The 13,452-nt window shown below is 48.5% G+C and overlaps 1 protein-coding gene across 1 annotated transcript; it reads left to right on the top strand.

The window, feature by feature from the left end:
- Positions 1–2,637: 2,637 nt before the first annotated feature.
- On the top strand, positions 2,638–3,129 carry LOC115832855 (60S ribosomal protein L21-like; the record flags this gene model as incomplete). The annotated part of the gene is made up of 1 exon (XM_030804326.1): positions 2,638–3,129. A coding segment is annotated over one exon (492 nt), but the record flags the coding sequence as incomplete, so codon positions are not given.
- Positions 3,130–13,452: the final 10,323 nt, after the last annotated feature.

Below are 13,452 nucleotides of genomic sequence, written 5' to 3' on the forward strand. Positions count from 1 at the left end.
TTCTCTTATGCAGCAGCCAAAATCCCATCATGGAAAAACCAAGCTTGTTCCTGCCTCACAACTTTTTTACTAGCTGCAAATTCAGGGCAGCCAGTGTCTCATTAATTACTCAGGTCACAATTCCTATTTTTACATCAGAGGACCCTTCAATGGTTGACGTCCTGTGCAGTGCTGGCCTCTCCACACACACAGCCCCTTCCCCGCGATGTCACCCTCAGAATCCTGATAGCCATCTGCCATCAACTCATTTATTTCTTAATAAGAGCTTTAGTGAGACATCATTTCCATTTCAAACAATTCACCACTGAAGTGTACAATTCAGCGGTTGTTAGTATATTCACAGAGCCGTGAAGCCATTATCCAGTCAATTGCAGAATATTTTCAGCATCCTAAAAGGTTGCTCCCCATCCCTTCCAGACCTAAGCAACCACTCATCTACTTTCTATTTCTACGAATTTGCCTACTCTGGACATTTCCACGAATGGAGTCATTTATGACCAGCTTCTTTCACTGAACGTGCTGTTTCCGGCATTCACCACGGTCCGGCATTCCTCACATGTGAATGTCGCATTGTGTGGATGGAGCACGTGTTATTTATTCACTCATCAGTCGGTGAACATTTGGGTTGCTTCTTCTTGGCTATAATGAATGATGCTGCTAAGAATGTTGTGTGCATGTTTCTGTGGGAACATGTTTTCAAGAGTTATGCTCTTAATACATTTGAGGAAGTTTTGGTGGAAGAGACCACAAAAAATGGCATGTACATCTCAGCCTTCCATTTATTTAGAAAATATTTCTTAAAGGATACACTAAAAATTCTAGCAGTGTGAATGTCTCTGGATAGTGGGCCTTGGGCTAGGTATTATTTAAGAATTTATTTATTCTTTGCATTAAAGAGAAAATATTACGATTCTAATTAAAAATATTATAAGGAAGTAACATGCCACACTTTGCCTAGCTTGGTTTGCTGGTTCCACGAAGTCACTGGCCTGGCATGCCGGGCCCTGACCCCTCCTGCCTCACTCTTGGATTTGCCATAGAAGCACCTGCCATTTGCACTCCTGCGTATGGAAGCTGTTTGATCCAGCGTCAAGCCTTGTGTATTTGTCTTCTGCCTGGACGACACTTCCATCCACGCCTCTGAGAGACTGAACACTGCTCACCTTTCCCACTCGCCTGGGGAGCCTTCCCTTAATCCTCGAGACTAGATTCTCTCAGACACCGCAGCCATCACTCTCCTCATTCTTACCCTCATATTGACTCTGTGTGTGTGTGTGTGTGTGTGTGTGTGTGTGTGTGTGTGTGTGAGAGAGAGAGAGAGAGAGCTGTGTGGTGCTCCTCTTGGAAACACTTTCTGAACCCATCTGCAGGCTTGCTGCAGGAGCTTCAGAAGGCACATAGGGAGAGGGATGCTGGAGTGAAGAAGCTCTCTTTATTGGATGTTTTCTTTCTAATTTCAGGTGGTGACTTCATGCCTGGTGGATCTGAAGCAACATCCTCAAGCACAAAATCGTTTTTATGATGTAAACATCCATCTGGGGGAGCACCTGGCACCTGTCAAACACCACTCAGCTCTGCCTAGAACCTGCCTGTGTTTGACCCTGCTCTCTCCTCAGACTGTGCTCCATGTGGACGCCTGTGGCTAGCTGGGTGAGGAGGAAGACTGCGGGATAAAGAGAGAAGGAGGAGGCAGGAGAAATGCACCTGGGCATGCCGCCTCCCCAGGCAAGCACGTGAAATCTTCGTGGATGGGCAGGAAATGCCCATCCATAGTGGCATGGGAAGCAGCATAGAGATAAACAGAGACCACTCAAATGACAGACGCAAAGGCCCCAGCAAGGGAGTCAGCCATCGCCAGTTGCATTTTGGTAGAAATTTCCAGGCAGGCAGAGGATGGGAAAGGTTCACAGTGGAAAAAGGGGAGGCTCCAGGTGCACTCTGAGTGGAAGCTGTTGGTTTGGGGAAGCTGGGGTGGCCGACCAGAAATGGGGCCTCCTGTGTGGTTGGTTAGGGCACCAGATTTCAATTTATCTGGTTGGTTCTAAGTTGGAAGCCAGGACAAAAATTAGGGAAGCTGTTATTAGTCAAGTTCTGGCTGTTTTGGACTGACTGTTACAGGGCGGTGTTAGGCTCCCTGGATTGACTGGAGATAGTGGGCTGGCTTCCTGCACGTCTGACTTCTAGTGGGCTGGCTTGCTGGGCTGTTGCTGCAGATCTCGGGCCGGCTTTGGGGCTGATTACTGCAGATTATGGCTCAGAGTTCGACTTTTGTATGTAGTCTCACCACTGTCATTGTATATTCAGTCTCTCACAGATCAGCTTATCAGCACCTGCTGGGCCACTCCACGGCTTGCTACTTCAACCAAGGGATGGGTCTTACAGCTCTACTTCACTAGCCCCCATTTTGGATGTGACACTTGAGTCCTAACAAATGAAGGGCACGTGTGGAAGCAGCTGACAGCACAGAGCCAACTTCTAGGAGAACAGGACAAGGAAACATAAAGATGTATTGAAAACCATAACTCTTGAAAACCATAAAATCTCAATCCTCAGGCAGTTTCTGAAATAATTACAACAAAAAATTCTTTAGAAGTAGAGAAAACCCACCTTTCAGCTGGAACCGCCATCTTCCAGTAATTCGCCAAAATGACGAACACAAAGGGAAAGAGGAGAGGCACCCAATATATGTTCTCTAGGCCTTTTAGAAAACATGGAGTTGTTCCTTTGGCCAGGTTTATGCGAATCTATAGGAAAGGTGATATTGCAGACATCAAGGGAATGGGTACTGTTCAAAAAGGAATGCCCCACAAGTGTTACCAAGGCAAAACCGGAAGAGTCTACAGTGTTACCCAGCATGCTGTTGGCATTGTTGTAAACAAACAACTTAAGGGCAAGATTCTTGCCAGGAGAATCAATGTGCGTATCGAGCACAGTAAGCACTGTAAGAGCCGAGATAGCTTCCTGAAACGCGTGAAGGAAAATGATCAGAAAAAGAAAGAAGCCAAAGAGAAAGTTACCTGGGTTCAACTAAAGCACCAGCCTGCTCCACCCAGAGAAACACACTTTGTGAGAACCAATGGGAAGGAGCCTGAGCTGCTGGAAACTATTCCCTATGAATTCATGGCATAATAGGTGTTCAAAAAAAAAAAAAAAAAAAAGAAGAAGTAGAGAAAACCCAGAAGGAAATAATCTGTCAAGAGGCAAAACCAGCAAAATCAAGGGAGAGACTGAGAAATCTGAACCACAGCAACAGGACCCCACGGGATCCTAGGGTTGAGACCTTAAAGGGACCCTCGAGGACCTATGTGTAACCACAGCCTCCAGGCTGAAGCTTTCTCACCGCCTTGGGGCCCTGACTGCACCGGGACCCGTGCGCGGCTCAGCCCCTGCAGGAAGCCCAGGGCGTCCTGCTGGCCTCCGATGCAGAGTCCTTGGATGGAGTGGTGGCTGTGGCTGACTGCAGACGGTGTGGCCTCATGCACTTTCTGTGTTAAATGCATAGGTGGTGGAGTGGAGAAGAAAGTGACAGGCAGAGAATGACAGATGCCCCCTCCCTGGTCTGCTGCTTCTCAGGGGAAGGTCTGCTGGGGTGACTAGGGGAGGAGGAGGCATGGCTCTGGGGCCTCCCTGCCGGCCACTCCAGGCCCTCCCAGCCCCCTGGCCTGTGGGCCCCACAGGTCCCTGAGCACCTTGCTGGGAGATCCCTGTGTCCTGGCAGTGGTGACAAAGCTCCTAAAGTCTACCTGTCAAAACTCCCGGCTCTGTGTTCAAGTATGTTTTTCAAAAAACCATAGGAATGAATCTGGTAGGGTTTGCATGATCCTCGCAGTGGAGAAAAACGTTAATGACGTTGCCGGTTGGAGCCTGTGAGTGCAGCACCCCCTGCTCAGGACACACAGGTGTTGGTGTTGCTGTTGCCGGTCCTGTCCCAGCCTAGCTGCCTTAGAGAGGTGCTGGAGGGTCAAACTCTGCAAAACTGCAGTTTGCCACTGGTGGGTGGCTCAGGACTCAAGGCTAGCCCCCAGCCCCAGTCCTACAAACCTTCCCCGTGGACCTGGCCTGATGCCACCCGTCACACCCCCACCCCCTGGGAGCACTGAGGCCCAGTCCTGGCTGCCACACTTGCTGTCTCCTTGCTCCCCCTAGCCAGAGGGAGGCCCAGCACCTCGTGGTCGCTTTGGGGGTTGGGGGCCCCAAGTGCCTGGGGGACGTGTGTTCAAGCAGAAATGATGCACCCGAGGCCCCAGCCGGCCGGCCCCAGCAGCGCCCCCATTTCTCACGAAGGCTGGCAGCTACAATTCAGGTGAAGTCAGCCGGCCCATCTGCACCTGAGCAGCGATACTGACCCAACAGACTCCAAGTGCCTGGGTTTGCGGTGCTAAACCTGGAGGCCTTACCCTGCAGATGCAGAGGCCGCTGCGGTGGATCGCAGCAGGCAGAGCTCCTGGCTGCTCTAACAAGTCAGCGCTCTTCCCTGGCACCACACCAGACCGGGCTGCCGACCACCTGGGTTTCTGCTGTGCCACACTGAAGAACATTTCTCCAGGGGACACAAACGCTTAGCATTCTCTACTGAAGTTTTCTCTTTTACGTTTAACATTGAGGTGTGCGATTCATCCGGAGTGCATACTTCTGTGCACCGTAAGCTGGTGCCCGCAGTTTGCTGGCCTGGGGCCAGGTAGGCAGGCATGGACAAGGAGTCCAGCACTTGTGGAGGAAGCTTTGGCAGCTCACCGACCAGGCAGCGGGTGCCGGCCTGGGTCCCTCTCCCTGCGCGCCCCTCCCCCCATTTCCCCTCCCACGGTCCTCACTGGCCTGCCACGTCCTCTTGGGGCAATTTTCCTTTCCTCCGGCTGCTCGCCCCTTGCCTTCACAGAGCATGTTGCATGTGCAAACCTGGGGCTCTGACTCCAGCCCACCCTGGGACCCAGCAGGAGTGGGTGGTCATTCTCCAGAAGCATGTGCGGGGTTCTGTACCCTACCCTTTCATCCTCCGAGGTTAATAATAATAATAGTTATTGTTGCTGTTGTTCATCATTATTGTAATGATTACCATTATTATTTGTTATTGTTATAAAAACACTGAATGAGAGTTTTCCATCCATACGGGGTGTCTGGTTGACTGAAGTTGAGGAAGGAGGAGTTTCAGGCTGGGAAATATTCTAATTCCTGCTGTAGCCCAGGGACTCCTCACATGCAGAGGTCAGGGGGAGTCCTCGGCCCCAGAGGTGCTGAATCAACCCTTCACGCACAGCAAGTTCCCGTGTCTCTGGGGTGAATGCCCAGGGGTTTCGTTGCTGGGTTACATGGTCCTTATGCAGGGGAAGCAAAACTTTACCTCTACTGTTAGTGTCTCTGGTTGCGCCTAAGAGGTAAGTGGACATAAAACACATAAACAGGAGAAAAGCACACAGATTTGCACATGTAAATGGAACCTTGTAGGAAAAAGAGATCTGAAGAAGCAGTTAGTTCTGAACGCTTATATACTAGGTTGGACAAAGAGTAAGTTGTGTTTTTTGTCCTTGCGATAGTTTACTGAGAATGATGTTTTCCAGTTTCATCCATGTCCCTACAAAGGACATGAACTCATCATTTTTTATGGCTGCATAGTATTCCATGGTGTATAGGTGCCACATTTTCTTAATCCAGTCTATTGTTGTTGGACATTTGGGTTGGTTCCAACTCTTTGCTATTGTGAATAGTGCCGCAATAAACATACGTGTGCATGTGTCTTTATAGCAGCATGATTTATAGTCCTTTGGGTATATACCCAGTAATGGGATGGCTGGGTCAAATGGTAAAAACCAAACACCGCATGTTCTCACTCATAGGTGGGTGGGAATTGAACAATGAGAACTCATGGACACAGGAAGGGGGACATCACACTCCGGGGACTGTTGTGGGGTGGGGGGAGGGGGGAGGGATAGCATTAGGAGATATACCTAATGCTAAATGATGAGTTAATGGGTGCAGGAAATCAACATGGCACATGGATACATATGTAACAAACCTGCACATTGTGCACATGTACCCTAAAACCTAAAGTATAATTAAAAAAAAAAAAAGAGTTAAGTTGTGAAAACGTGCAAGACAATGAGGTCTGGGATAGGGCAGTTCATCGTGGAGAAGTGACGAGGCAGATGGGGGTTAGTTTAACGAGATTTGTTCATACAGATTCCCCTCGGCCCCAACTCCCTGCCTCTGGTGGTAAGCATGGCTTCCTTCCTCCTGGTACAGGGAGGGCCCCTTTCTCATGTGAGATTCACCTCCCACTTTCAGGAAGAAAAAGGGGAGGTCAGGGCATCTTCCTTGTGTCTGCTGTTTTTAAAGTGCCTTTAGCTCAGAATAACCCTTATGCCAAAGTGGCATATTTTGGGGTGGCATATTCTGCCATGCTTCACTTGCACGTTTTTGTTCTTGCTGTTTTCTTTTTTGAAACTGCCACACTGTTTTCCAGAGTGGCAGTACAATATTACCTTACCACCAGCAATGTGTGAGAAAGCCCGTTCCTCCACAGCCTCGCCCGCATTTGATGCTGTTCCTATGTTTTGCTGAAGGCATTTTGATGGATGTGTCATGATGTCTCACCGTGATTTTAATTTACACTCACACAAAAGGCTAATGTCTTCTCATGTGCCGAGTTGCCATCTGTAGATCCTGCTCAGTGAAATGCTAGTTCAAGTCTGTGAACTAAGTTTCCTGAAAAGGAATGTGGAAAGTGACTTTATTTCAGTGAACAGCTTGTAAATGGGGAATTTGCAGCCCTCGGTGTAAAAAGAAAGTAAGTTCTAGAAAACTAAGAAAGGCTTTGGGTTCTATGGTAAAAGTTTCTGTCCAGGTTTCCAACTACTTTCATTTATGTAAATGAAGGACTGAAACTCGTGCTGTCCTGATTGGTGGATGTAGCTGAATCCTCATTAGTCGATACAAGTGAACTCTGATTGATTGATGCAGTTGAGTCCTGATTGGCTGGGGCAGGGGAGTTCTGACTTGTTGTTCTTTAAGCCTTAAGCAGAAGACTGTCAGAAATGTCTTATAAATGGCTGTCAGGGGACCAGGGAAGTGGTGCTCAGGCTACAGTTATCTCGGCACTGACAACAGGAACTGGTTTGGTTTGGTTGTGAAAGGGAGATCTTGTGATACTTTTATAACATCTTTCTGAGAACACAGAGTACATGAAGGCTCTGTCACCCGGCTATGGCTTCCTGGTTCCATTTTAACTTTGAGCACCTCAGTTAGTCTCCTGGGAGTCATTTTGTCTTTCTGCAGGGGGCATACTTTAACATGTCTTTCCTCAATTTTGTAATTGGATTTTGAAGAAAAATACTGTTGCATTTTGAGTTTTTTTTTTTTTACACATGCCTGTAGAATATGTGGTTTGTAAATATATTCTTCTCATCTATAATTTGTTTCCCTCCTTTTAAAAGGACCTTTTAGCTGGGTGTGGTGGCTCACGCCTGTAATCCCAGCACTTTGGGAGGCCAAGGCAGGAAGATCACGAGGTCAGGAGTTCAAGACCAGCCTGACCAATATGGTGAAACCCTGTCCATACCAAAAATACAAAAATTAGCTGGGAGTGGTGGCACACACATGTAGTCCTAGCTACTTGGGGGGCTGAGGCAGGAGAATCGCTTGAACTAGGGAGGAGGAGGTTGCCCTGAACCGAGATTGCACCACTGCACTCCAGCCTGGGTGACAGAGCCAGACTCCGTCTCGGGATAAAAAAAAAAAGAAAAAGAAAAAAAAGAGGACGTTTCACAGAGCCTGGGGTTTTAATTTTGATGACTTCCAATTTATCCATCTCTCTTTATGAATCATGCTTTTGATGTCAAGTATAAAATCTCCTTTTTTAGCCTAGATCCCAATTTTCTCTAAGAATTTTTTTTCCTAAAATTTTATAGTTTTACATTTTACATTGAAATATGCGATCCATTGGGAGTTAATGTTTATATGAGGTGTGAGGGTAAAACCCCCACAATTTATCCATTTAGAAAGTGAGGAGACTTTATTTCTCGTAAGGATTACAGCCTTCAAGGTGGCCATCCCAACCAAGGGACCAGAAACAGGCGCTTCGAAGGAGGAGGGGTTAGGGTAGGAGCTTTATGCTAGGCAGGTTGGCTAAACATACATATTGAACAGGTTATAGAAGGAGCTATGAATATTCATGAAGGTGGTCCTGACACGTGCATATTGAACAGATATGCACGTAGCATATGACCTATGTTCACTTTGGGGTGGAGACTTAACATCTAAATGTATTACAGTTAGGTCCTATATGTCAACAGGTCTTTTCAGGGCATGGAGGCACACAAGTGTGCAGCCTCTGTAAACCAGCCAGAGACAATCCATGGTTGGTGGTCTTATCAGGAAGTTATGGCTGGTAGAGCAGGGGTTCAGTAAGTCGGTGGGTAGTGGAGCTGGAAATTGTTTTAATCTTGTCTGTCTTGAGGCCAGTGGTTGTTTGGCTGCTAGAGAAAAAGAAAAGTCTTGAGGTCCTTAGAACACAGTTTATTCTTTAGGCGTAGGGTTAGTGACTTAACCCTTGCCTGGCGTGGCCTTAGGTCCTGTTTATAATTTGGTATTTTATTGCCACAGAGTCTGTTCTGTCAGTCTTCTGAGCTCTATGTTAACATTAATGCTGGTCTAAACCCCAAAAGGCAGGGAGTATAATGAGGCATGTTTGACCTCCCACCCCATCATGACTAGAACTAAACTTTTAAGATTTTCCTGAGGTCTCCTTGGCCAAGAGGGGGTCCATTCATTTGGTGGGGGCTTAGGATTCTAAAGTTGACAGTATCTAGGTCAAGGGTTTTGGTTTGCCTGCTTGTTTGCTGTGCCTGTGATGTGCAATTGCCCTACTCCCATTTGATGGAGAGGCTACCTTTCCTCCCATGAAGTGCTTGTCAAAAACCAGCTGGGTGCATTTGTTTCGGTCTCTTTTCTGTTCTGTGGATCATCTCCCTCTGTCCATACCACACGGTCTTTACTATCTATTTAATGTGTTGACATAGGGGTAACTTAATACTTGTTTTAAATTCTTCATTTAACATTTCATCATCAACATTTATCTCATCTAAAACAAACAAAACAAATTCACACAGTGTACGGTGTGAACGGTGTGGATGTACTGGAGTTTATTTAACCCGACCCCTCTTAATCAATGGCTAGTATCCCCCACCCCAGTTTTTTTGTTATTATAGTAAATAATGCTGAAATATTTTTAAAAGATTTTTTAAAGTTTATTTTTAATTGACAAATCATAATTGTATATATTCATGCAATACAATGTGATGTTTTGATATATGTACACCTTGGTGGAACAATTACTTTAAGCTAATTAAGATATCCATCACCAACACATCTATTTTTTTGTGGTGAGAATATTTAAAGTCTACTATTTAAGGCATTTTGACATATAAAATGCATTAACTACAGTCGCCGTGTCATGTGGATCGATAAAACGTATTCCTCTTGTCTAACTGAATCCCTGTACCCTTTGACCAACATCTCCCCCCTCCTGCCCTTCCCCGGCCTCAAGTAGCCACCGTTCTACTCTCCGTTTCTATGAGTTCAACTATTTTCAGATTCCACATACAGAAGAGACCAGGTGGTATTTGTTTCTGTGCCTGGCTTACTCTGCTTAGTACAATGGCCTCCACGTTCATCCACGTCGCCAGTGGCAGTATTTCCTTTTATTCAAAGGCGGGACAGTACCCCGTGGTGTACATACATCACATTTTCTTTATCCGTTCACCCACTGGTAGACGCTTCCGTATCTTGGCTACCGTGAATGAAATCAATATTCTTATTTTATGCATAAGCGATCCCCACACTCATTTGTTATCTTTTGACTTTGCTTGTGTATTTTGTTCAAACTTTATGTTGTCGAGCTGATCAATCATTTCCTTGTTGGCTTCTGCGTTTATTTTTTTCTTTAGAAAGGCTTCCCCATTCCGAAAAGACAAAATAAAAGCGATTCACCCCTGTTCTCCCTTTCACGGTTTCAACTTCACGGTCTCTCCCGCCGCCAGAGCCCCACAAAACTTTCTAAACCGCGAGGAACCCGGGACCCCGCTCGGCGCTGGGAAGCCGGGGCAGGGCGCCGGCCTGCGGGGGTCTCCGGGAACGTTCCCGCGGAAGATCGCCCGGCCCGGGGCCGCGTGGGCTGTCTGTGCTCGCAGGTAGCAGTCCCTCGGAGCGGAACGGTGGTTAGGAAAAATTTTCAAGTCTCCTTTGGCTGCGGGGTCGCGCCATTCCAGGCGGTGCCGACTGGGAGCTCCTCCACCCGCCCCCGGCCGAGAAACGCGATCCCAGGTGGTCAGGGAGTAGGAGAGGCCTCGCCCGCCGGTGATGGCTGCACTGTTCGGGTTTTCTCTCCGGCGCTCTGGAGAAGCCGGCAAGAAAGCGGTTTTGGCCACAGGGCGCGGTGCAGAGTTCCAGGGACTGGCAGCGCTGGCAGGATGAGCCCGGCTTTGCTGGGTGTACTCTTCGTCCTTTCTTCGGAGATTAAACCTGCGGGTCAGCGCTGGAGGCGCGCTCTTGAGCTCGGAGTGCTGTGGCCTGAGCGGGTCAACGAGCACACGCGGGAATCGCCGGGCCTTCCGAGAGTGCGAACGGGGGACGGGGTACTCCGCCCGGACGCCGACCGGCTTGGGGCCCGGTCCTCAGACCTTCCGTTACACCCATTACCTCCAAGCCCCGCCCCTGGGGTGAGGACCGGCCCGGCCCGGCTGTTCCAGGGGGACTGCGAGGGGTAACATGGGCCCTTCCGTGGCAACGCGTGGGTCGTGGTCACCCGACTTGAGCTTCACACCTTTTTCCGAGTCTTGTCTTGGAGGTGGAGACTGGCTTGGGCAGTACGAGAAAAACGGGGAAGGCGCAGTGGATTTAGCCGTGGCCCGCATAATGGGATCCTGTGGTTGGACTTTGGGGCCCCACCCTCCCCACCGGGGAAGAGCGCACAGCCTCTGGCTGCGAGATAGAGGGGCGACCAGATGTCCCACGGATGATCTTTGTTAGAGTTGCTGGGTCGATCAGCCTCATTTCTGCAGTTTTGATGTGGCCTCAGAAAGTTGATCAGATCGACCAGCAGCCCAACCCAGCAGATGGGCAACTAGAATTTGGGAGAGGAGAAGGGGGCAAGGCGAGGGGAGAAGGGCGTGGGGGGAGGCCTGTGCCGAGGTGAGGAGGGGAGGGTAAGGGTAGGGGGATGGGGGAACCTGAGGTTTCTATAGCAATAGTAATTGTTATAAGCAAGTATTATAAACAAATAATAATTTATTTACATTTAAAAACTATGTCAATATAAATAATATACATTTATAGAATTATAAGTATAAATTATACTTTATAAATAATAAATCTACATAAATAGTGATTAGACATAAACAGTTATAGTTCTGAAGAGGACGCAGGAGGGGCTTTCGGTCCGCAGAAATTTCTAAATGCCCCTGGGGAGGCTGAGGCAGGCCGACCCCGGTGAATTTTGAAGTCCACTCTGGGTGGGGAGCTGGCCCGGGAGGAGCTGGGGAGTCTGTCCCCTGCCCGGCAGCTGTCCCTGGCCCAGGACGCTCCCCGCCAAATTTTCCAAGGCTTCTTTTGGCTGCCAGGGATCTCACGGTTCCACTCATGCCTGCCAGGGAGCCCCGAGGTGGGAATGCGACCCGAGGTGGACCCGGACGAGGCCTGGCGTCCTACCCACCCGCCGGCGATCCGGATCCGTCCCGCTGGCTTTCAGGCTGGTTGTCTGACAACATCTGGCGGCCACCTTTATATATAGCAAGCTCACCTGGCGGCCACCTTTATATATAGCAAGCTCGACCAGCGGCGGCAACGTGGGACTGGGTGGCTGCATGGTTAAAGGGGATATTCGGTTATGGTGGGGGGCGGGGGGGAGTCCTGAGGCTTACAGTAGTAGTAGTAACAATATTCTTCTTTTTATTATGTAATTTATTAATATAAATTGTCATAAATACACAAATAATATATACTTATGTAGATGCTATAAATGTCATAGTATAAATATATGTAATATATAGATTATATATTTTAGTAAATATTTATGTATAAATATTAAATCAGTAATTATAATTATTTAAATATAAATATAATTATAAAAAAGTAAAAAAAGAAATGCTCTTCCTGACTTTTCAGAGCTGACTGAAGCCCCGGTTCTTGGCCTGTGTCTTTTCCTTGCCTTGGGGTCCGCATTAACCAACTATATTCAATCAACAAACTTAACATTGAGAATCAAGAGAAGCCCAGGACCTGGGGAGCCCAGGACCCCCTTCAGCATCCACTGTGCTTAGGATGAGGCTCCTCTTGTTCTTCTGCCTCAAAGGAGCTGGCACACCAAGCGATGCTTCCATTTGTCCACTGCCTTTACGGGGAGGGACAGCGGCCTCTCTTTGGTGCCAGTGTTAGAAGGAAGAATTGGCGCTCACTCTGTCCTGCTGTGTGTGGGAGTCTCCTCCACACCCCACCCTATCTTGTCACTCATCACCCCTGGGTTGAGCAATACCAGACTTCGTTTCCAGGCTTTGTTTCCTAGCCCTTGACAATAAACAGAACAGTCTCCCTCAGCCTTTCACACCACATAGACCCCTCAGGATGAATTGCTCGAGCAGCTGCTGCTGATGCTGGGCCTTGGGAAGAGGGGGCCGGCGGGAAGGGCCCACCCCTGAGCTGAGAGCTCTCTTTATAAAGGCAAGTCCAAGCCCCAGAGATTTGGGGGTCAGCAGGGGAGACAGCAGGGCTGACGGCGTAGAGGGGCACCTTGCACTTTATACCTGGGGCAGTGCAACAACAAAGGTGCCAGGTATGTGGACACATACCTAGAGGAAGAGTGCTGTGCACCCTCAAAGCCTGGTCTGAGGTTCAGCAAACCAGCCCCTCTGGGAAGCTTGTTGGAAAGGCCAACTCTCAAGCCCCTCCCCACCCCTGGTGCACCAGAACCTTCAGTCTGACCTAGCCCTGGGTGACTCCCCTGCTCCCGAGGTCTGGGACGAGTTGCCTGCAGCACTGGCGCTCAATCTGCCTGATTGTCAGCACCACCTGGAGAGCTGGAGAAGTTCTAAAAAGACAGATCTCTGGATGTTTCCGTCCCTGGGATTGTCACTCAGTAAGTAAGGGATGAAGCACAATAATTTATATCTATGTTTTTAAAGCTCCCCCAGTGTTCTGGATGCTTAGCCAGCCTGGGGACCCTCTCTCTGCTCTTTGGGTATGTTACAGGTAAGAAAAATGTCATTGTATGCTTTTATCCTTGGAAACACATTCATTCCAAACATACCGAAAGAACTTAACAGGCCGCATGCGGTGGCTTATGCCTATAGTCCCAGAGGTTTGGGAGGCCGAGGTGGGCAGATCGCTTGAGCCCAGGAGTTTGAGAGCAGCCTTGACCTCCTTGACTTCTGGGGAGTTTATGAGACACCTGGACACTGTCAGAGTGGT

Source organism: Nomascus leucogenys, chromosome 23, assembly GCF_006542625.1.
Source record: "Nomascus leucogenys isolate Asia chromosome 23, Asia_NLE_v1, whole genome shotgun sequence".
Classification (NCBI taxonomy): domain Eukaryota; kingdom Metazoa; phylum Chordata; class Mammalia; order Primates; family Hylobatidae; genus Nomascus; species Nomascus leucogenys.